General features: G+C 64.0%; 1 protein-coding gene across 4 annotated transcripts in view; it reads left to right on the forward strand.

Moving 5' to 3' along the window:
- Window positions 1-21624, forward strand: part of MCF2L (MCF.2 cell line derived transforming sequence like) — a 111064-nt gene that overhangs the window by 55986 nt on the left and 33454 nt on the right. For all 4 annotated transcript variants that reach the window (XM_039226627.1, XM_039226628.1, XM_039226630.1 and 1 more), the window contains 3 exons: window positions 6008-6091; window positions 6889-7003; window positions 19976-20066. In XM_039226627.1, coding sequence (XP_039082558.1) covers window positions 6008-6091; window positions 6889-7003; window positions 19976-20066 — 290 coding nt within the window. The remainder of the gene's footprint in view (window positions 1-6007; window positions 6092-6888; window positions 7004-19975; window positions 20067-21624) is intronic.

Below are 21624 nucleotides of genomic sequence, written 5' to 3' on the forward strand. Positions count from 1 at the left end.
CCATTTCACCAACGAGGGCCTCCCGTTTCCAGTTTTTCCCGCCCCCTTGAGGGGCCTGGGGCTGCAGGAGGGGTTGTGCCTGGGAGGGGAACGGAGCTGCTCAGCAGCACGGGAGCAGGGCAGAGCCCCGCGTGGCCCGGCGGCCACCCTCACCGTGGACACAGCCTCCGTTCTGTCCCCACACGTCACAGCTGTTCCCTGGCTTAATCCAGATGTGCTCCGGGCCCGGGCAGAGGCGGGGTTGATGCTGTGGTGGCGGCCTTTCTCCTGCGGCCTTGCGTGGTCTCCCCGGCGTGGGGCCACTGCCCGCCCAGAACGCAGGGAGGGCCCACGTGCACCAAGAGTGTGAAGACGTTTCTTACCCACACAGGGACTTTTCAGGCCAGCAGGGCAGGCCCAAGGAATGTTCTGGAATGGCCCATAATGGTCCAGAACGCCGAAGGTGGTGTGAATGCAGGGAGAGCATGTGGCTCTGGGTTTTGCGGTGCTGGGAAGCAGGGGCCTGGACTCCCCGCAGGGACCGTGGGAGGGTTTTCACGGGCTGCCCCAGGCCAGTGCGGGTGGGCCTGTCAGCCGGCACCCGAAAACAGCCTCCGGGGCTCAGCGAGGATTTGGAGAGCAGGGGCCGGTGTGCGGCCCAGATGCAGGGCTGGGCCACAGCGAGTGCCTGGGTCTGTCTTCCGGGATCTGCGGTAGGAGCCACGCTAGGAGTTCCGTCCTCTAACGGGATTCGGGTTTTCAGATCTAGTTCTGACACAAGGCCTGGAAGAAACGTCGGGGGTTGACTGGGACCTCGAGGCGTTCCCGGGTCTGTGCTGTGAGCAGATTCCCACGGTGCCGTCCCGGGGGTCGTACGGTCTGCGCGTGCGCCCGTCCGTCTGCGCGTGCACATGTGCCTGTCCCGTGTGTGTGGTGTGTGTGTGTGTGTGTGTGCGCGTGCGCGTGCACGCGCGCCCGCCCGAGGCTCAGCTACACGGAGTCGCCCTTTTCTGTGTGGAACGTCGGCGGCTGCAGGGCGCCAGCCGCGGAGGCCACGCGAACAGCTGTGCCCTCTGCCGCGTGGAGGTGAACGCCGTCTCCCATGGTTATGCTGTTCTGCTGGGTGACGGCAGCCGAGTGGAAAACACAGAGAATTGCGGGGTCCACGCGGCCCGTCCCCTCGCTGGCCGAGGCTGGGCGCCGGCCAGGGCCCAGGGCAAGCCGTGCGTCCCCCCGCGTTGGAGACAACCAAATACCCACCGCTCGCCAGGCGCCAGCCCCCCGGGGTCACGCAGACCAGCCCACACCAGGTCCGGAGGAGAAGGAGCGCCTGGGGTCACAGTGCCTGCCTCTGCCCAGAAACCGGGATCCGCGGACTGCAGCCCCCCGCCCCTCGTCACCCGCGAGGCCGCATGGGGGCGCGAGCAGCTCCACACCCCGCGGTCCCGGGGTGCACGTGTCACGGCTGCCCCGGGCGGGGCCTCGCCGTGCGCGTGTGTGCGGGCTCCTCCTCGGCAGCGGCGAGAGCGTGCATGATCTGGAGTCAGAATTCCCATCAGACTGTAAGGAAAATCGACGCGGAATTACGGGTGATTCGAAACGCCTCTGGTAATGGCGGGGCCGGGGAGGATGCGGATCTGGAGCTCAAGGAGGTGCGCTGGGCCTCGGGCGTGCACATCTTCATCTGCACACAGTGTCCCCGTGGCCCCGGAGGGCTCCAGACCGGGCACCCGCCTCGGGCAGCACGCAGGAGGGACAGACCCCGGGGGTCCCGGCCTGACGTTGCTTGCCCCCCCACCCCCCCGCAGGCCTGCGGACTCGCAGCTCGCCCCGCTGGAGGGCGCTTCTCCCTGACAGCGGGTTTGGTGGAGCAGCATTTTATTTAAAACATGTAAGGATTCACCTCCTGCAAGGAGGAAATCAGGAGAACGTTTGCTGAACGGAGCTCACGATGTGACGACATGACACCGCTGTGTCTGCCCAGGATCATGTGCTGGGACAGTGAGAGCCGTCCACACAGCAGTGTGGACCCCAAACCACAGAGCCCCCCACCCCCAAGCGGCCCTGCCCCGCCCCGGCCTCCGTTTGCCCTGGCCCAGGAGCTCGGTAGCCTCACCTGCAGTCTCCATGTCCTCCCCGCTCAGTCAGGATTTACCTGTTTGCGGCCTCCTTTCTCCTTCTTCTGTCTGCACACACTTTGCTCCTGGCTACGAGATTGCTGGATGGGCCCTATGATGACGTTGGAATCCCGCCAAGTGTGTTGATGAAATGACCCAATGTGACACTCCACTGTGGACACGGAGAAGACCTCACAGTTGCGTTTTGGTGGAAAATAAACTAAAGCCTTCGGGTGTGGACTTTCAGGCAGATGCAAAATATGGCCGAGGGCCTCTGCTGGCTCCCACCGAAGTGCCTGTCTCCCTTTGAGCGAGGCCCAAGGTCCCCAGGAAGCAGCAGGGACAAGCCTCTGAACCCAAACTCAAAGCTTCTCCCGGCACACCCGGGCCCCCTAACCTGAGACAGTCACCACCACCGAACTCTCCCCTGCAGGGTGACAAGGGTCAAGGCCACAGGAGGCCAATGCTGCAGGGAGCCGAGCTAGACGCTCCTACGAGTGGACAGACCCGGCCTCCATTACGAGACTGTCCTCAACTAAAGCAGGTCCTCGAGTCCCTTTGCAAGAGGAGGGGTCTTTGCAGGGCACTCTCACTGTGTCGGGAAGAAAGATCAAAGGAGGGACGCTCGCACCACCCCTGCCCTACGGCTGCAGCCCAGAAGGACCGGTCTCAGTGGCTACGTGCAAACAGGTGGCAGGGGTTGGGGCCTCTCCCCTTGGTCCTTGTCTGGGGCTGAGCCGGGGCCCAGGCCGCTGAACATCGTGAGGGCTGAGTGGGCCGTGTGCTGGGGGCGGCCGTCCTTCTAGAAGGGCTTTCAGAGCCGTGCTGCACCCCCGCGGGGGCCTGACAGAAGAGCTGCCCTCTCGGTGCCTGTGCCCCTCGTTAACCTCCGTCAGACATGGTGCAGCGACAGGCTCACCCCCCGGGGCCCTCCTTTCACGTCTGTCCGAGACGGGAGTGCCGGCGGGGGCCGGGCTCTGTGAGGCATTGTGCTCACACAGAGCGGTTCTGTGCAGGAGCGGGGCCTCGCCTGACCCCTTCGTTGAGCCGGCGGGTGGGACGACCCCCTTCCTGTCCGGACTTCTGGCAGCGGAGGCTTGCCCCTTCCCCCGCGGGCTCCCACATTTCCTGCTGGACCGGTGGCACCGTGTCCTCCGCCACAAACCACAGCCCCGCCCCGTCTGAACAGGGAAGGGGGGTGGGCAGAGGCCGGCACTTTGCGGGGGAAGGGCTGCCCAGCGCACCTGGAGGCCCCGAGCCCATGGGCTTGGCGAAGCCGCCGGGTGACGTGACAGGAGCCACTGCCTTGGTCCTTACTTATCTCCAGCTTCACGAGTGGCGGCCAGTGACCACGTAAGCCGTGGTGACCTTAGATGGAGACCGTTAGTGTGGACTCAGTGCTGTTTCCAGTGGGGGCTGCAGGACACCCCCATCGTTCAACCTGAACAGCACGCGTTCTGCCCCCGAGCTCTCCCCTGCGTGGGACTCCCGGTGAGGCCGCAGGCGGACACACCCGTGGGGCCAGCAGTCCGTGGGTTCAGGAACTCTGCACCAGCCTGTGCTCACGGGAGTCGGCCGGGCCCCAGCGCTGCTCAGGGAGGTCACCCTCCTGTGCACCTTCTGCTTCCTCGGTCTCACACAGTTCCTGGTTCCCCCGTCACGGGGGCCGCCGGGCCGGGTTCTGGGCCTGAGCGGCCGGCCTGCAGGCTCTCCGGCCGTGTGCGGGATGCTGAGGGGCCTGGCCCAGGCTAGGAGGTGGAGAAAGGCCTCCCTGAAGAGGTGATGTCTTGGCCAGGAATTGAATAAGACTGGACTGGCCAGCAGACATGGGAGAAGCGTTATAGGGAGCAGCTTGCGCAAAGGCCCTGAGGCCTGAAGGGCCTTGGTCAGTCCATCGGAGCAGCTCTGGGAACATGGGAGTGGCCAGTGCCCACAGAGGAGGGTGGGTTGACGAGGCCCAGAGACATCTGTCCAAGGAACCAAGCTCGCACTGACAACGATCCAGCCAGTGGGACTGTGCCTCTGTCACAGAAAGTACAGGAATGGTCAACGATAGCAGCCCTGTCTCTGGCATGTGGGAAGGCCCTGCACCATCAGGGTGGGCCGGGCTCAGGGCACAGACCTCCCGAGCTGTGCAGGGCTGAGCTCAGGACCGCAGGTACTTGGAGAGGAAGTGGACTTGAAACTTCTGCTGGTTGGACCAGTCAAGAATTAGTGTCAGTCAGAGGCCCGGACGCGCGTGGTTTTCTTTCCTCGTGGGCTGGTGGAGTCTGGCAGGAGGGCTGGGGTGGCGGCGGGGTCCCGGGTCGTGGTGGGGTCCAGGGAACTGTCCAGGCTGTGCCTGTGCTCGTCACGGACACTGGGTCCCCAGTAGAGGACCTGCCAGCTCTGTCCGAGCTGTTTTCTGCTGACCCCCAGGATGTCCCCAGACTTCCCGAGACCTTGCCTCCGTGGTCTGTGCTCCGCGACGTGCGGCTCTGGGTTTGCGGAGGCTGAACCTGAGCACAGGCGGCACAGCCGTGGTGCTAACAGTGCAGGGGCTCCTTCCTGCCATGCGGAGGGAAGCACGGCCCAGCCCCCGCCCTGTCTGGGCTGCACACATCGCCCAGCCGGGGAGTCAGGAAAACACTCTGAGCTCCCTTGCAGCAGGTTCCCAGCCCGTTTCCCCCCACGAAGGAGAGCAGTTGCTGAGACCTTGCGCTGCCCGGGGGCAACAGCCTCTCTGTCGGGGACAAGGCGCACTGGCTGCTGTCACTTCCTGACGCCGGCCACCGCCACCCTGTGGGGCCGGCTGGCACCTGGTCAGCGGCACGCAGGCTCGAAGGGCAGGGCGCGCAGTGGGTGGAGGCTCCAGGAGTGACCCAGGGTGGTGGGGCCCGCCTGTGTGCCTGATTGTGTCACCTGTTTACACCTGCTCGTTTGCACGGCAGGAAGAGCCGGCTCCGAGACTGGTCTGCGCAGGCGGCGCTTGGCAGCTTCCCTGGGATCTTCAGTCTGGAAGAGCTCCCCAACCCGCATCTCCGGGCTCGTGTGGCCCGGGTCTCAAACGGGGTGTGGGGGAGTCTGGACGTTGTCAGGACAGGTCCTGAGCATCTTCCGAGAAATCGTGTAAATGTCCCACAATGCAAATTCTGCCACGCAGCTGGGATCTGGTTGTGAATCACATGGGCGCTAGCGTGGCGCTGACCTGGAAACGCAGGAGCCCGCAGACACCGGGGCAGGAGCCGCACCCAGCTTTACGCGCTCCGCAGTGACACGTGCGGCCCTGATGCCGGCGCCCAGAGTCTCGCCAGACCCTCTTGCTTCCTGGCGACGCCTCCAGGGTGTGGCCGTGGGCGCTCCCAGTTCCCCCAGACCGCCATCCACCACTCGCAGCCTGTGCGCTAAGCTGCCTTTCCCGTCGGAGTCCGGCTCAGGGGCCCGGCCGGGTGCCCTTCCGGCTCTGCGGGGGCCGGGGCGGGGGGGGTGCAGGCTGGACGGACCTCTGCGTGCGTGTGGCCTGGTGTCCTCGCTGACCCGTGCTCGGGCTGCGGTGGCTGCGGGGATGCCCAGGCCACTTCAAGACGGGGTGGGGGCTGGCAGACCGAGGCGGGTGTGGGCAGGTGCTGGGTGGGTGCCGCTCCCAGCGCTCATGCTCAGGAGCCCTTCCACCTGCACCTCCCGCCTCCCGCCTCCCGCCTCCCTCCTCCCGCCTCCTCTGTGCCTCTCACACACAGCACACCTTAAATATTGATGAACCCGCCAGCCCACAGCTTTCTGTGCACCAGAGACAAAGGTCTCTGCGCACTGGAAACTGAAATCCCTTTTTCCGAGCACGTGACCGCTGGTCCCCTTAGGGGTTGGCTGATGAGCGCGGCTGCGTGAGGCAGTTCGCACCGAGTGACAGCGGTGTCCTTCTGCTCTCCCTGCAGATGAAATCATGCACCAGGACGTCACCCCGCTCTGTGCTGCCGACATCCAGGACCAGCTGAAGAAGCGCTTTGCGTATCTGTCTGGTGAGCGTCAGGCTGGGGGGTGCGCAGAGCCGGGCTTGGGGGGGTGCGGCAGAGCCGGGCTGGGGGGGGTGGCAGAGGCGGGCTGGGGGGGGGGGCGGCAGAGCCGGGCTGGGGGGGGTGCGGCAGAGCCGGGCTGGGGGGGGCGGCAGAGCCGGGCTGGGGGGGGTGCGGCAGAGCCGGGCTGTGACCGGTCCACGTGCTGGGAACTGGGGACAAGGCATAGGGCACCGCCTGCTGGTGATGTCCCAGAGGGACAGGGGACGCTGTGCGCTGTCCGGGGGGAGGCCAGGGGCTGCAGGAGGGCCGGAGGTCAGTCCTGAGAGGGACGCAGCCGAGGGCAGGGCAGGGCTCCTGCCTGCATCTCCAGAACGTTCCCTCAGCAGGAGTGGTAGGAAAGGGCACAGCTGACCTCGTCCTCACAGCGTCCTGGAGCTGGGACCCCTCTGCCCCGCACACCTCGCCTCTGCAGGGGAGGCTCTAGAGCACAGCCGACGGGCGAGGGGCTGGCTCTGTCCCCCGGCCTGTCCTGGGACCCCTGTGCCCCTCGGGTCCGGGTTCTGCCTCCACCCTGTGGGACGACCTGCCGTCCTGTCTGGCCGTGGTGCGCGACCCCAGCCGCTGGACAGTGCGGGCGCGTCCTGGGTGCTAAGGGTGCCGTGTCCTCAGCCACACAGGCCCCTGTTACTCTCCGGTACGCGCCGCGCATCCCTGAGCAGCTCGCGCTCCTTTGCTGACGGGAAATACGCCGGCGGGTGGGGGCGGAGGCGCCCGGCTCAGCTGCCCTGCTCCCTCCCCAGGCGGCCGCGGGCAGGACGGCAGCCCGGTCATCACCTTCCCGGACTACCCGGCATTCAGCGACGTCCCCGACACGGAGTTCCAGAGTGTCATGACCTACCTCACCAGCATCCCCAGGTGCGTGTCGCTGTCCCATGAGGTCCTGCTGAGGGGCCCAGCATCCAGCCGTCTGTTACATGGGCAGGGCCACGTGAGCGGCGGGGCCTTCGTGCCACGACGGGGGGCCACGGGGCAGAGGTGGCCTGAGGCCCTCGGGACCCGGCCCGACTGTTAGTCCCCCTGGCGCCCCTTGTGGCAGCAGAACGGACCCCAGGGCGGCTCCCCCGGCTGTGCTTCGGTGTTACCACGAGCAGAGCTGGGTTCCACCTTCCGGAAAGGCAGGGGGACCCCGTCTGCACCTCAGCGGCGGCGCTGGGGCACCCTCCACACCCAGGAGCCCAGAGGCGGACGCCACCCTGCTGGGGGGGCGGCCGCCGGGGGCCCACGCCAGCCCAGAGGTGGTGAGGACGTGGACCCCACGCCCTGATGAGGAGCCAGCGCCACGCGGCGTTGGGTGGGGATGGCCTGGCGGGTGACCTCGTTCCTCAGGTGGCATCAAGGGCGACGGGGGGCTGGGGGGCTAGCCGCAGTGCGGGGGCCCAGCCTCCCAGGTCCCTGGACACTGTGCTCACGCGTCAGCGTTGGTAAGGACCGCTTTCCGAATGTGTGAGATCTATTGCTCGGCGAATTCTCGGATCCAGAGAACAGACCAGGATGGCACGTACCGTTGGCTGGTTCCTGTTGCGTGAAAACTGCCTACGGTGACGACCAGCTGGTGCTGGCAGGGATGGGGGGTTGTAGATTCTTCTGGAACCCGGCTGAGTGGAAGGGCGCCTTCCTCAGAGGTGTGGGCGCTGAGTGGTCAGGAGAAAGCTGGGGTCACGGCCTGGGTCGTGCAGCGCCTACTGTCCTTGCCTTCGGGGCACCAGGTCCTGGCGGCCGAGCGCGGCGTAGGGACCTTTCTTACGTTCCCCGGCCAGCCGCGCACCCTCGAGGGGCTTCCTGGTGGCGGCAGCACCACTGGAAAGCATCTCTGTGTGTCTTCGTCGGCCTCGGGGTCAGAGACAGGACGACCTGACGGGGCACGAGTAAGGTGGCCACGCAAGGTGGCAGGAAGATGCTCCCTGTGGTGAGGCACCAAGGGTGTCCCTGCAGGAGGGACGCCAGGGCACCGGGGCTTGAGGACACGGGGACCAGGACAGGACAGGACAGGTGTGGAAGCGCTCAGGGCTCCAGGGAAAGGTGCGTGGGGACGGGCCAGCAGGACGGGGCAGCGACCTGAGCGTGAAGTGACTGAACCTGCCCGTGGCTTCAGGGAAGAACAAGTTCAAGGGATTGGAAAGCAAAGGGGGGCCGCCCCGTGCAGACTCTGGTCTCCCAGGTGGGGGCCACCCTGAGTCCAGACAGGCCTTGTCTCAGCACAGGGCAAGGTCCCAGCCCCCTCGGTCTGTCTCAGAAGTCAACCAGTCAGTGTATATGTGCCTGGAAACGTCAACGCCCAACAGCCCAGGCCTGGGGCAGAGGTGAGCCCTGTCCCCAGGCCACAAGCAGGCTTGGGGGGGTGGGGGTAGCCCTCTCCAACCTTCCAGGCTTGCGTGTCTCCTCCCCTGGGGTCTCTGCCCTCACTGATCCTCAGACCTGATGGCCTCAGGGCCTTTGCACTTGCTGCCCCTCGGTGGACCACCTTTTAATGCTCCAGGCCACCTACTCAGGGAGGGCCTTCATCGCCTGCACCTGAAGAAAGAAGCGAAAGCCGGCTCCTCCTCCCTCAGGACCCCTTGCCCACCAGGCTTCTTGGAACTTTCCGAAAAGAAAAAGTCATCACAGCCAGGTTTGGTCCGGGTCTGCAGGAGGAGGCGGATCCCGGACAGGGCACGTGCTGTACAAATGCACTTCATTTGCAGATGAATGGAGTGAACGGGCCCTGGCCTGCTTGACGGGCTTGTCCTGTGATCTCTGCGGCCTCCCCTTTGATGAGGACTGCAGCCTTTCGGTCTCTCCTCCACTGTCCCCAGCAGAACGAACCCCTTTCACACGACTGGGGTCACATGGCTCACTCTCGAAGGCCAAGGGAAGGAGGTGCTGTTGCTCCGTGGCTCCAGGAGGCGTGGAACTGGGCGGGAGGCCGGTTTGCTCCTCTGTGTTTCTGGAGACGGGGGTGTGCCGTGGGCGCCGGCCAGCGTGGGCTTCATTCACGGTTCTCTTTCCAGACCAGGACCATGGAGAGCTCTGGGGTAAGAGTGGCAGATGGGGACCTGGCGCACCCAACGCGCCCCTTTGTCCAGGAATAAAACCCCCACATAATGACGCTTAGTGCGCCATGGCCTCAGAGGACAGCTGAGGGCCCCCACAGACATGAGGGGCCAGAGGAGAGGAGTCGGGTGTTCGGTGCAGGGACAGGACGCGTGGGAGTCGGAGCGTGAGGCGGGCGCCCGTGTGCCATCAGTCCTGACCCCCGGGGCTGCGGGGGGTGCCGGCTCCGAGGAGGGACTGCCGCCGTAAAGGAAGGGAAGTGTGGTCCCCTCCCCGCACGCAGCAGGTGTCTTCCTGCAGAGCTCGGGGCTCGTTAAAAATGTAGGGCAGAAACTGCCTGCAGGGAAGGCCAGGCCTGTGCCCACGTCTTCAGGGCGAGGGCCGGCTGGGCGCTGAGAGGTGGCCCTGGTGTGCGGCCTGAGTGGGCCAGTCGTGCTCTCCTGTGGGTCCTCCCCTGCGTGCAGGAGGAAGCGTGCAGCCCGCAGCTCTCTGTCCTAACCCCCTGGCGTCGGAGATGGGCGGCCCCTTCCGGAAAAGAGGGAACAGCCCTGCACTGGCCAGTGGCAGGATGGGATCGCAGCCTGCCTTCCACGTCTGCGCCCTCGAACGGTCGGATCCCGTGTGAAGCCTGCTTCTCTGAGATGTGGACTCAGTTTTTACACCACACTTTAGCCGCATCTTCTAGAGAAACGGGGCCGGGGCTGACCGTACTCCCCTGGGTTATGAGTGCACACAGAGGAGCCCTGGCTCGAGCCGGACCGTTGACCATTACCGGCCGCGTAGAAAACGCCGCATCAGCACAGGCAGCCTGGGTCTGCGTGTGTCAGACATACATACTTGGGAGCGTAGTCCGCGTGTCCGATGTACGTAATGGGAGTGTATCTGTGGTCTTAGGAGAAAACTCGGTCACTGGAACGCGGAAGGACGCTGTGGGTCGTGGGAGCAGTCAGCCGGCCCCCAGCGGTCAGGTGGTGGCTCTGCGAGCCACCCCGTGAGCTCTCGCCTAGCTTGAGGCCTGCCCCCCGGGTGGCCCTGTGACCTCTGCACGGCCGAGGAAGCCAGGCAGAGGCACCCTGGGCGGGGCACCCCATCGCGTCTGCGAGAAATGTCCGTGTCCCGGACACACCTGGACCCAACAGTGAACAAAGTGAATAAAGTCGTGTTGCTTGTGTCCTCAGTAAATGAAGTGGGTTGTGCACAGGGGTGTGGATTAGAGAGAAGGAAGAAGGAGAGGGGAGGGTGGGCGGGGCCCAGTTGTGGGGGAGCGGCACGTGGCCCGTGGGCTGCAGGGCCCCCTCAAGAGGGTTGGTTCTCGGTGAAATGGGGCAGCAGGCGTGGGGGAGGGGCCACAGTCCCCACCTGGAGGCGGCAGTGCCGTGGGCCCCAGATTCGTGGGGAGCGGTCACCCCAGAAGGGAGGGTTTGGGCATCGTCGGGGGTGGGGGGGCAAGGAGGGGAGCCCCAGGTGGCCCAGTTGGAGGGGCCACCTGCACCGCGTGGGGCCGTGTGGGGCCTGCCGCTGCCCAGGGACTGCGCCCGCCAGGTGTCCTGGCTGCGACGGTGCACGTTGTGGTCGCCTGGCTGCCGGGAGGGATAGCGAGAGAGCAAGGAGCTCGGCGGGAACCTCACGGCCGAGGGCCGTTGGGACAGTGGTGAGGACAGATCGGTGGAGGTTCAGCCAATGAAACGACCGCTGGAGTGAATTTGACATGAGCAGGAGGAGGGCACCCCGAGGCGAGACAGCCACCTCCCTGGGGCGGCTCTCCCCGGCCAGCCGGGCAGAGGGGCGCAGACCAGGCCCTCCTGAGAGGAGAGGAGAGACGACGCGGTTGTGCCCAGAGAAATTCCGTCACAAAGGCGAGGAAAAGTGTGTGATTTCCCTCACACGTAACCCTGTTCTTCGTGTGCTGTGCTGAGTCCATTACTGCACGTACCGTGATGGCGATCACAGGCCCGTCCAGGGCACACAGACACCCCAGGCGCTGGCGCTGACCTCTGGGCCCCTCCCCCTCCAGCGCTTCCTGACCCCAGGCCCTCCCCAGGGTCTAGAACTCCGGGACCCCCTCCTCCTGTTGTTCTAGACCCTGGTCCTCCTTCCCTTTCCTTTTTTAAATGTTTTATTTATTTTTGAGAAAGAGAAAGAGAGAGACAGTGTGAGCAGGGGAGGGTCAGAGAGAGAGGGAGACACAGAATCTGAAGCCAACTCCAGGCTCTGAGCTGTCAGCACAGAGCCCAACACAGGGCTCAAACCCACGAACTGTGAGATCATGACCTGAGCCGACGTCGGACGCCTGACTGACTGAGCCCCCCAGGCGCCCCCTCCTTCCCTTGTTCTAGACCCTGGGCCCCCTCCCCCTGTGATTCTAGACCCCGGATCCCCCCTTCCAAGCATGCGCCCAGTCTGCCTCCTCTCACCTGGTGGTGGAGCTGGTCTTGCCCCACCCACACTGTGGCAGAGGTGGTTTCCAAACCTAGTGTGATCCTGTCCCTCCCCACACATGGAGCCGTGCAAGGCCACTTCACACACACATTCACATGCACATGTACACACGTGCGCCCTTGCACAGGGTCTCACGTGCATAGAGTTGCCAACATGGAGATAGATTTCTCCCTGCTGCCACATGATTCCCAAGTGAGTTTTCCGTGATGTCTGGACTTAAAGATGGAAAGTACACGCGTGTGAAGTTGTACTAACAATTCAAGACGTGCACCAGGAAGTGCAAGCTTCCGCCTACAGCCCACCTTCATCCCACACAGAGCTAGGAGTTTGAGTGAGGGGACAGCACGCTCTCTCCGGCCCGACACCAGCCCCTCCGAGCCTGAGCTTTCAGTTACATCACACCCTGTCGTGTAGATGGGTCAAGCCTACGGAGCCGAGCTCCCGTCCCTCGGATTCCCCTGTTAATGCGTAGCCTTGTTCCGACGTGGCTGGGTTGGGTGTTCTGAGGGGGACAGCCCTGAGGGTGATGGATTTGTCACCCTGCTCAGAGCCCTGGCGGGAGGTCCTCCCCCTCCCCCAGGCCATGCAATTAGTAAGTAAAGGGCTTTTGCTGTGCATGACTTTGCTCACCCCCTCGTCTCACGTGGTCTGAAGCTCTGGGAGCCCAGCGACCAGTGTCAGCTGCACTGGCCTCCTTCACGCGGGCGCTGGCTCTCCGTCTTCCTGGCCACGCACCCCCGGGGGGAGCGAGAGGCTGCCTGTCCCCGGAGGCCTCTTCCTTTGTTGTAATGACCTTTCTGTCACTGCCATCTAGTGCGATAGTCGCTAGTCACGTGTGGCCGTTAAGCTGAAAACTTTAAACGAAGTGAATGGGAAAGCGCATCAGTCGGTCGGGCTGCCCAAAGTTCAGTTCGCGTGTGGCCGAGCAGGCGGCTTGGATGTGGACCCGGCCCGCCTGCTGGAGCACGCAGGCCGTGGCGGTGGGGTCAGATCAGCTCTGTCCTTATTCACAGAGAAAAGGACACGAGATTGTTACCCTGACGCCGTGCCCGAGAGAGACCCTTACTTGGAAATAACGATGTTTTGCTGTGAGGGAACCACGTTGAGGTGTGACTCTGGGGTGGGGAGGCCCTTCCTTCACAGCTGTCACAGTGCCCAGGCTGCACCCCACCTGTGTGCCCCCTCCTTAGGGCGGGAGGAGACGCAGTGCCCAGGAGCCTGAGAACTAGCATTTCGACCCCCAGCTGGAGGCAGACACGGGGAGGCGGTTGGTAAGCCCTGGGCTGGGAGCAGAGTCGGACCAGGTCCTGGAGCCCTGTGATCCAGGACTGCAGGCAATGAGATTCCAGAATGTTCTCTGCATGGGTCTGTCCCTGGGGACCAGCTCACTCTCTGATTGCAAAGAACTGGCAAATCAGTTTTGTTTTTGTTTCTGTTTGTTTAAAGGATTAATGTGGTTTTTGGGTTCTTTTCTTAATAGCGTTTTAAAATATTTTGGTAGAATACTGATAACGTATAAGGTACCGTCTTTATCATCCCTAAGTGCACAGGTATGTAGCACTAAACACGTGCCCATGGTGCAGCACGTCTCCGGAGCCTTCTCGTTCCCCAGCGTTCAACACCAGGGGTCTGATGCGCCAGGAGCCTCACGGAAGGGGGTTCCCATGGCACGAAGTCCACCAGGGTCACTGTGCTGCAGCCTGTGTCTGCGCCTGTCATGGGCAGAAAGCAGATGGCGCCCTCTGGATGGACGGACTGCACTGTGGTGAACTGCTTGTCGGTGGGTGGGGCGAGCTGTTTCTGAGCGTGGTTAGAAGTCAGGCTTCCTTGTTCGCGCACCGGGTAGGCTCGTGGAAACCGGGCATGTTATTCCAGAATGTTCTCAATCCCACAGTAACAGGGGCAGATTGCAGGTGCGTGCACAGCAGTTCCCTAAGATATCATGGCTTTGGTTTTCTGTGTCCGTTTTCATCACAAAAGTACCGATTGATACAGGGGGAAAGCTTGAATATTAGGAACATAAAAATGTAAGGTTTCAGGCTCTTCAAAGAAATTCCTTTTTTGTTGGGTTTTTTTTTTTTTTTAATGTGCTGTTCCTTTGGTTGTGAAGGAGAGACCATGTCACTGCTTTGTAGCAAAGGGTCCCTGGGCAGCGGCCACGCCCCTGCGGCTCATGTCGTGGGCCCCTGCAACTCAGCAGCCCTGACGGGATCCAGGGGGACTCCAAGAACAGATGCAGAGGTTTTATTCAATGTTCTGCTTTGTGGGATGACAAACTGACCAGTGTGACCAGTGTCAGAAAAATACGTCGCAGACACGGTATTCGAACAAGTGCTTGAATCATGAGAAGAGAAAAGAGAAAAGAAGTAGCCAGAAAAGAAAGGTCCGGGGTGGAGAGCTCAGGGGACGGCCTGGGCAGCTGAGTCACGGGGCAGGGAGAGGCGCCCATGACATTTCGACATTTCCCTTACAAAGGAAGACAAGGTCTTGTTCACATCTGCTAGGTTGTGTAGACCGGTGTCAGACGTGGGTGACAGGCCACAGGGCTGTGCTTAGGGGTCTCGTGGGGGCCTGGGGGGTGGCTCCCGCTGGCCGCTGGGCATCTGCCGCCCCTCCCCCTCTCGTCCACCCCCCACGCCGCCAGCTACCTGCCTGCCCCCTGGGCCGGCCCCACCCTCAGGGACTCGGGCCCGCCACCCCCAGCCGCACAGGGTCAGGCTCTGCCTGACGGGCCCTCCCGCCACAGGCCAGGGAGGGCTGGGACCAGCGCTCGCCGGTGGCTGCCTCCTGTGGGGCCTGTGCGCCCGGCCCTGTCACTCCGCCCCCACCCCACAGTCCCTTCACTCTGAGAAGGGGCCTCCTCGCCGCCCTCCACGTGTGGGTGCCCAGAAACTCCCTGCCCTGCTGCTTTGGTTCCTAAGCCCTGCGCCTTCTCTCCTCATGGAATCAGACCCTGTGAGCCCCCCTGGCCTGCTGTGCCCTGTGGAGGTTTGTATTCCAGAAAACACCGCTCCAAGACACGGCCCTGGCTCAGCAGGGTGGGACCCTCAAGCCCGGGGTCCTGTCCTGGGGAGCAACTGGCGCACCCCCAGCGGACACATGGGTGCGGGGGTGGGGGCGGCGCTCAGCGGCTCAGGCACTCTGCTCCAGGGTGGGGAGGCCGCCCCTTCACCAGGCACGGGGAGCTGCATAGGGGAGGCGCTGGCCTGGGGACAGCTGCGGGGAGCTGCCTGGAGGACAGGGGCTCTGACCCAGGCGCTGACCGGGAACGTGGGGCAGCTGACCAGAGGCGGCCCGTGGGGTGGGTTAGGGAAGCGCCGGGGCTTTCTCTGCTTGGTCCCAGGTTGGGGCTTTGGCCTTGGGGACTGATATGGACACAGCTGCTCACCTCCCTGCAAGAGTGCCCTCGGACGGCGGCCAGGCTGGCTGCAGCCGACACAGGGGCCGGCTTCCTGTGGGTCACGAGTCAGAATTTGATTTGTGTAGACGCCTGGTCAGTGACCATCTGTGTATTCAATCTTTTGGTGGTAATAGTGACAAAACTTAACTTCTTTCATTCTTAAAAAAAAAAAAAAGGTTTTTGTTTATTTTGAGAGAACGAGCACGTATGTGAGAGCAGGGGAGGGCAGAGAGAGAGGAAGAGAGGATCCCAGTCAGGCCCAGCGCTGTCAGCCAGGAGCCTGACTCGGGTCTCGATCCCACAAACCGTGAGACTGTGACCGGAACTGAAATCAAGGGTTGGACGTTTAACTGACTGAGCCATGCAGGCGCCCTCTTTAAAGGGATTTATAGCCACAGTTGAGCCAGTTCTGGTGCTGGTGGAGAGAAGATGAAAGCCGGTGCGGCTGGTGGAGGGCGGTGGATGGTGCCTGAGGGTGGGCATGGAGTCGGGGCAGTGACCCTGGGCAGGCGGGGTACTGGCACGCGCCAGCAGGGGAGGCGGACACTTGGGTCCTCACTGGGCCCCGGAGCACAGGGTGCCAGCGCCGGGTGCTGGAGGAATCTGGGAGGGGAGAGGTGGCTCCCTTTCAGTGCCGGCTAGAGGTGAGCCCGACGCCCCCACATTGGGGCGTCACCGGGGTTGCCGCTGTCACTGAGCCCCACGTCTGCTTGTTCACACCGTGTGCGGAGTGCTGGGTGTGTGGTCTGCAGACAAAGCCCTCAGAGCAGACCCTTGGGTGCTGACGGCTTCCAGGAGGCTCTGCTGGATGGGCCCCAGCGGCCGCAGAGATGTCGTGGGACCAAATGGTCACCCTCGATCACAGACGGACAGAGGTCTCTTAGTGTGATGGGTCCTTCCCGGCGCACCCCAACTCAGCGGCGGAGCCCCCGTGAGGCCCTCCGGGTCTGCCCCATGAGGGGGTCGTGTGATCCCGCCCCAGCCCTTCCGAGCAGCGGGGCTGCTGATTCCCAGTTTAAAAGAAAGGCAGAGAGGTGAGCCCACGGCTTGTGTGTGGCTGAGGGTTTAACACCGTCCGTTCCGGAGAAGCCTCTGTCCGCCGGGGGAGGACGCTCCTGCGGGGGCGGGGGCGGGGGCGGGGCTCTGGCAGAAGGGGCAGGTGCCCAGCGGGGCGGGGCGCAGGCCTCCCATGAGCCCTCGCTCCCTCCTGTGGTTGAAACTCCGGACAAGCTGCAGGGAGGACGGACAGGCTTTGCCCCGGAGCAGGGGCTTTCTCAGGACCCTCCCCTCACCCGGTTTGGAGCGGAAAAACCCGCTGCTCGGTTCTCACACTCTGAGCCCCTCAGACCGCCTGGCAGGCAGGGTTCCCACACACCCGGCCCCTGGGGCGGCTGGGACCCCGGGCCAAGGCAGGAGATGAGAGGGGGTGGGAGCTCCCCCGCTGGGGAACTTGGGGGGCCCGCCTGGGTCTCAGACAGCATTCACCTCCAGCCACAAGAGGGCGCCGGTAGACAGCAGGTTCTGAGTCCTTTAAGGGGCGCTAGGCTGCCCTGGGTCACAGGCTGCCCTGGGGACCTGCCCTCCCTGAGTTGTGTCCCTAGAGCCTTGCCATCCTGTGGAAGACACCCAGAAGGGGACGGGGAGGAGGGGGTAGGGGACGGGGGCTGGGGGGGACTGGGCGCAGGGGGTCACGGAGAGGGGTGCAGGCAGGGGGATGGGGGTGGAGGGGGCTGGGCCGGGAGATGGGGGGCTGGTACAGAATCACAGGGGACTGGGGGGCGGTGGGGGCGGGAGGGGTGCTGCTCGGGGGAAGCAGTGCCCCCCCCCAGCTGTCTCACACCTGAAGCGGCCCTGTCCTGGTGCCCTGGGACTTCTTCCCAAGGCCTCTCCCGCGGGCAGCACCAGTGCACACCCCCTCGCCCCAGAGTGACGCCCACCGCCCCTCCCTGCCGCATCCTTGGGGCTGACGTGACCTGTGAGCCTGAGGTCAGCTGACCCTGCCCACGCCCGGGGTCAGACCCTCCGCAGGGCTCTCCTGGCACAGAGCCTCAGGCCAGGGCAGCCTCTGCACGTCACAGAAAGTGCTCAGGGCGCGTCTGCAGGAACGGCCCGCAGGTGAGGCCCTGCACCAGGAGCAGTGGCATTTGGGGACTCGTTAGAAAGGTGGCCCCACTGAGGCCTCCAAGCCCGAGTCTGCGTTTTAACCAGCGGGGAGTCTTCTGTGCACATTGCACTTGGAGAAGCAGCAGCTCTGCCCCTCCACTGCCCCCTGCAATTCCGGGTTCCGTGTGTGTGTGTGTCTGTGTGTGTGTGTCTGTGTGTCTGTGTGTCTGCCCCTGCTGTAAACAGGCGAGTCCCCGTGGGGGCACGGACCAAGATGGGGCTTGGCCGTGAGCGGGACAGTGACAGCCGACCTCGCTGTCGGGGGCCCAGCCCTTCTCTCTAGACTGTTCTCGGGCTGCCCCCTGCCCCCCAGAGGGAGAGATGCGCCCCCGTGACCAGGCCCCACCCCCAGGACCACGGGGGCCACCAGGGGCTGGAGCAGCACCGGTGTGTGGCCAGCCCCAGAAACAAGAGTCTGCACGAGCCCTGTGACCACTTGCCGGAAGTGAGCTTATTGGCCCCACTCAGCTGCCAGGCAGCTGGTCAGGGCCCCCCACTAGCCAGCTGTCCTGGGGGTGGAGGCTGGCACCCGTGTGCTGGGGACGCTTCTGTGTGGCCGCCTGCCTCCGACCACGCCCTCCACTTCTCCCGCTGCCACCACCCTGGGTCCCACCAGCCCAAGCAGCCCAAGGGTGCTGAGCGTGACCCTCCCCGTCCCCTGGCCTGTGAGCCCAGAGGCCTGTGGGTGGAGCCAGAAGCAGGGCTCCACTCAGTCCTTTCCCACGGTGGGCACAGCCGGACTCTCCTCTGAGAGGTGGGGGTCGCACCTGGGCCACAGGAGAGGATGGTCCGGGTTCAGAAGCTCAAGCCAGGTGTGGCACCTGAGGGCTGACGTGGAATGAGGGGTGAGGGTGAGGGGAACCATCCATCGTGGACGACAGAGAGTCCCCACCGGGGCCAGAGCTCCACTTCAGGGAGGAGGGGAGAGCCTGCGTGGACCCCGGTGCCCTCGGAAATAAGAACAAGCGGCACGAAGGTGCCCGTTCTCCAGGCACTGGGAGGGTGTTACACAGAAGGAACCCTCCCAGCAGGGGGCGCTGTTTTGGTTCCCATGTGCAGAGGGAAGGAAGTTGAGATGATGCTAGGGGCCTGGAGGAGGCACCCCAGAGCCATCTCCCGTCTCCAGCCCCCTGGGCAGCGCCCCTCCGGGCAAATGGATCTGTGGGTCTGGTGGGTGGTGGTGTGCACGGTGTGACAAGGTCTCTGGGCCCTCCATTCTCCTCCACGTCAGGAAGAGTGAAAGCCCACGCATCATCCGAGCTCAGGGCTTCCGAGGACGCAGATGGGCTTGTGGAGAGGCTGGGTCAGAGCCAGTGACTCTGGGAGTCTCAGCAGACGCCTGGCGTGGACAGAGCTCGAGCACTCCCCCGAGACGCGGTTCCCGCCCGTCCTGGCCATGGGCCTGACTCCAAGGGACAGGAGGGGAACTGCCCCACACTGGCCAAGGGCTGGGTCAACGCAGGCCAACACCTGCTTGAGGCCACCCAGAGAGCGCGCGTGCCCACGGTGGCACAGAGCTCTGGACCCCCACAGCCGGGGACCGGAGTTGCCGTCCCCACAGCTGCCTCACTGGGCTGGCCAGCCTACACCAGCACGCTGGCGGCAGTGTGTGGGGCGCCCAGACTCCTGGCACTGAGGCTCAAGTGACCAACTTTCCTGGCAAGAGCACTGACCCAGCTCAGAGCCGGTGCCATTGGGGGGTGCCCCATGCAGCTCTGAGACTCTGTCGTGGGCTCCTCGCTGTGCGGCACACGGGGGCTCTCGTCTCCACGGCAGGAAGGCTGCTCCAAATGAAAGCTGATGTCTGTGCAGATCGCTCTTAACAGGCGGAGCCTCCCCCTCGGGTGTGGGTGAGGACCCAGAGCCAGCAGCACCCCCGCGCGTGCGTTCTGCGTGTCACCGTGACCCCCGTCAGATCGGCACGGGACACGTAGGCTGAGCCCTTCCAGGCGGCATCATTTGCATGTGGTCCGTGTGACTCCGATTTCCGCTAAAACCCTAAAGAGGCTTCCTCGCATCGGTTCACAGACTTGGGAATCAGCCATTCAAGTCAGCGCCCCTCTTCCCTCCGTGCGACTGGCTGGCGGCCGCGGCTGCTGGCCCGCACCAGCGGCTTGCGTGTGAAGTTGCGGGCGGAAGCGGACCCCCAGCCTGCACTGTGACTCGGGCTCCTCCGCTGAGCTAAGGAGGCAGGACGGGGCCATCATTACACAGCGACTCGGCGTTGTCCTCGCCACAGATGCTGCTGTTGCGAGGAGCCGTCTCTTGTCTCCTGTTCCCAGCGGCTGCTTGCGAGCCTGCGGACGCCCAGGGGCTTTTCTCCCAGAAGCACGGCCGTGCCGTGCAGAGCGACTTTGTAACATGGACACGGGCCTCAGATGCCAGGACTGACATGACGTGTGGGCCGCAGCGCTCGTTAGGGAGGGCTTAGCCAGCTGGTCGGCCCAGAAAGGAAGCCGACCGGCTCTCGTGCTGGAACAGAAGGTGACCGGGCTCCGGGAAGGGGGGTCTGCCGGGGTCTGTGGCCTGAGCGGCGGCCAGCGTGGGGCTGGGAAGGAGCGGCACGTGGGAGGCATCTGCCCGTCCTAAACCAGAGCAAGCTCTGGAAGCTGCCCGGACACGGGGCCTGGAAACCTGCATTCGGCGCGGGTGCTGGCCGGGCGCGCAGCTCACCGCCAGCCCGGGGACAGCGCAGGGAGGCCACGAGGAGCCCTCAGGCTGTAAGGTCCCCCGGAGCTCACAGCAGCCTGTGACCCGCCGCACACACTAACTGCAGATCTCTGTCCTCATTTCAGCTTACAGGATGCTGGCATCGGGTTCATCCTGGTCATAGACAGAAGACAGGACAAATGGACGTCGGTGAAGGCGTCGGTCCTGCGAATAGCAGTAAGTGTAGGTGCCCGGGCTGTGACGCCCGCCTCTGCTCGCCCCCTGGGCCGGGCGACCGCTGGGTGACAGCACTGCCCCTCTCTCCTAGCCACCGTCTGCCTGGTGGTGACTTGCGTGCTGCTGGCCCGTGCGGTGCTGCAGCCCCACGGCCTGGGGCAGGGCCAGGGGCACGCAGGAGTCTGACTCACGGGAGTGTGTGCGCATCTGTGTGCACGTATGTGTGCGTGGTGTGTGTGTGTTCTCAAAAGTGGATCCACTCTTAGGGGGCCTGTGATCATTTAAAAACAGTTCCACCCGCCTGTTTATTTTTGACCATGGAGTATGTGGGATGCTGAGGACTGAATGTGTCTTCATTCTTTTTTCAGACAGAGAAAGAGAGGTTGAGAGCATGAGCAGGGGAGGGGCAGAGAGGGGGGGAGAGAGCCCCAAGCAGGCTCCACACGCAGCCCAGAGCCTGGCGCCAGACTCCACCCATGACCCTGGGCTCATGACCGGGGCTGACAGACACTGAGCGCTAGATGCTCAGTCCACTGAACCCCCGGGTGCCCCAATGTGTCTTCGTTCTTTTTAATGCTTATTTGTATTTGGGAGAGAGACAGAGACAGACAGATGTGGGGGAGGGGCAGAGAAGGGGGGGGACACAGACTCCAAAGCAGCTCCGGGCTCCGAGCTGTCAGCAAAGAGCCCGACGTGGGGCCCGAACTCACAAACTTTGAGATCATGACCTGAACCAAAGTCAGACACCCAACCCTCTGAGCCCCCGGGCGCCCGGATGTGTCTTCGTCCTTAAACGGAGCCTGAGGCCCTGAGCTAAGGACCTGCAGGACAGTCAGGGGCTCTTCAGGCTGCAAGTTTGAAATAGCACCGAATGCCTGTTTCTAATTGACTTTCTCCTCCCCAGACTACTTACCGCCCCTTAGTCTTCCCGCTAAACAGGATGCCTGGGCCTTCCTGGAGCCCATCCCTGCCCCCAATGACGCCACGCCACCTGACACGCGGAAGGGCGGTGGCTCCGTGGCTGTGGCTGTTTTCAGCCTGCAGTAATAGTCCGGAGGGAAGGGTCCTACCCAGGAGCTCCACGGAGAGCGCTGCACCCGCCCTCACTCACGGCAGCCCAGGGACTTAGGGCAGCAGGGAACCCAGGGCATCCGGGCCGGTCGCCGGCTGGGGCGGCTCCTGAGAACCTAACCCCAGATGGAATAAAACCCTCCTAACCGCTCTGGCTCTGCGGTTCTAAGCTCCGAGAGGCCGCTGTGCTGCGGCCCTGGGGGGGGGGGGGGGACGAAGAACCGACCCCTCCCCAGAGGTGACTCCTCACCCTCCAAACAGCATCTAAGGCTTGGATGTGCTCTGACTCTTACAATCAAAGTCATTTTGCAAACCCGTCCCTGGGCCACTAGGTTCCCCCCTTGCCTTTCTGAGAAGTGTCTGCCTGCACCACCGGGCACACCTCCCGTTCCTCGTCCCCGGCTGCCCCCCTGCGCGCGTCCTGTCCCCCCACCTCCCCCTGCGCGCGCGTCCTGTCCCCGCACCTCCCCCTGCGCGTCCTGTCCCC

This window comes from Hyaena hyaena, unplaced genomic scaffold (genome assembly GCF_003009895.1).
Source record: "Hyaena hyaena isolate Hyena2069 unplaced genomic scaffold, ASM300989v1 scaffold_22, whole genome shotgun sequence".
Lineage (NCBI taxonomy): Eukaryota > Metazoa > Chordata > Mammalia > Carnivora > Hyaenidae > Hyaena > Hyaena hyaena.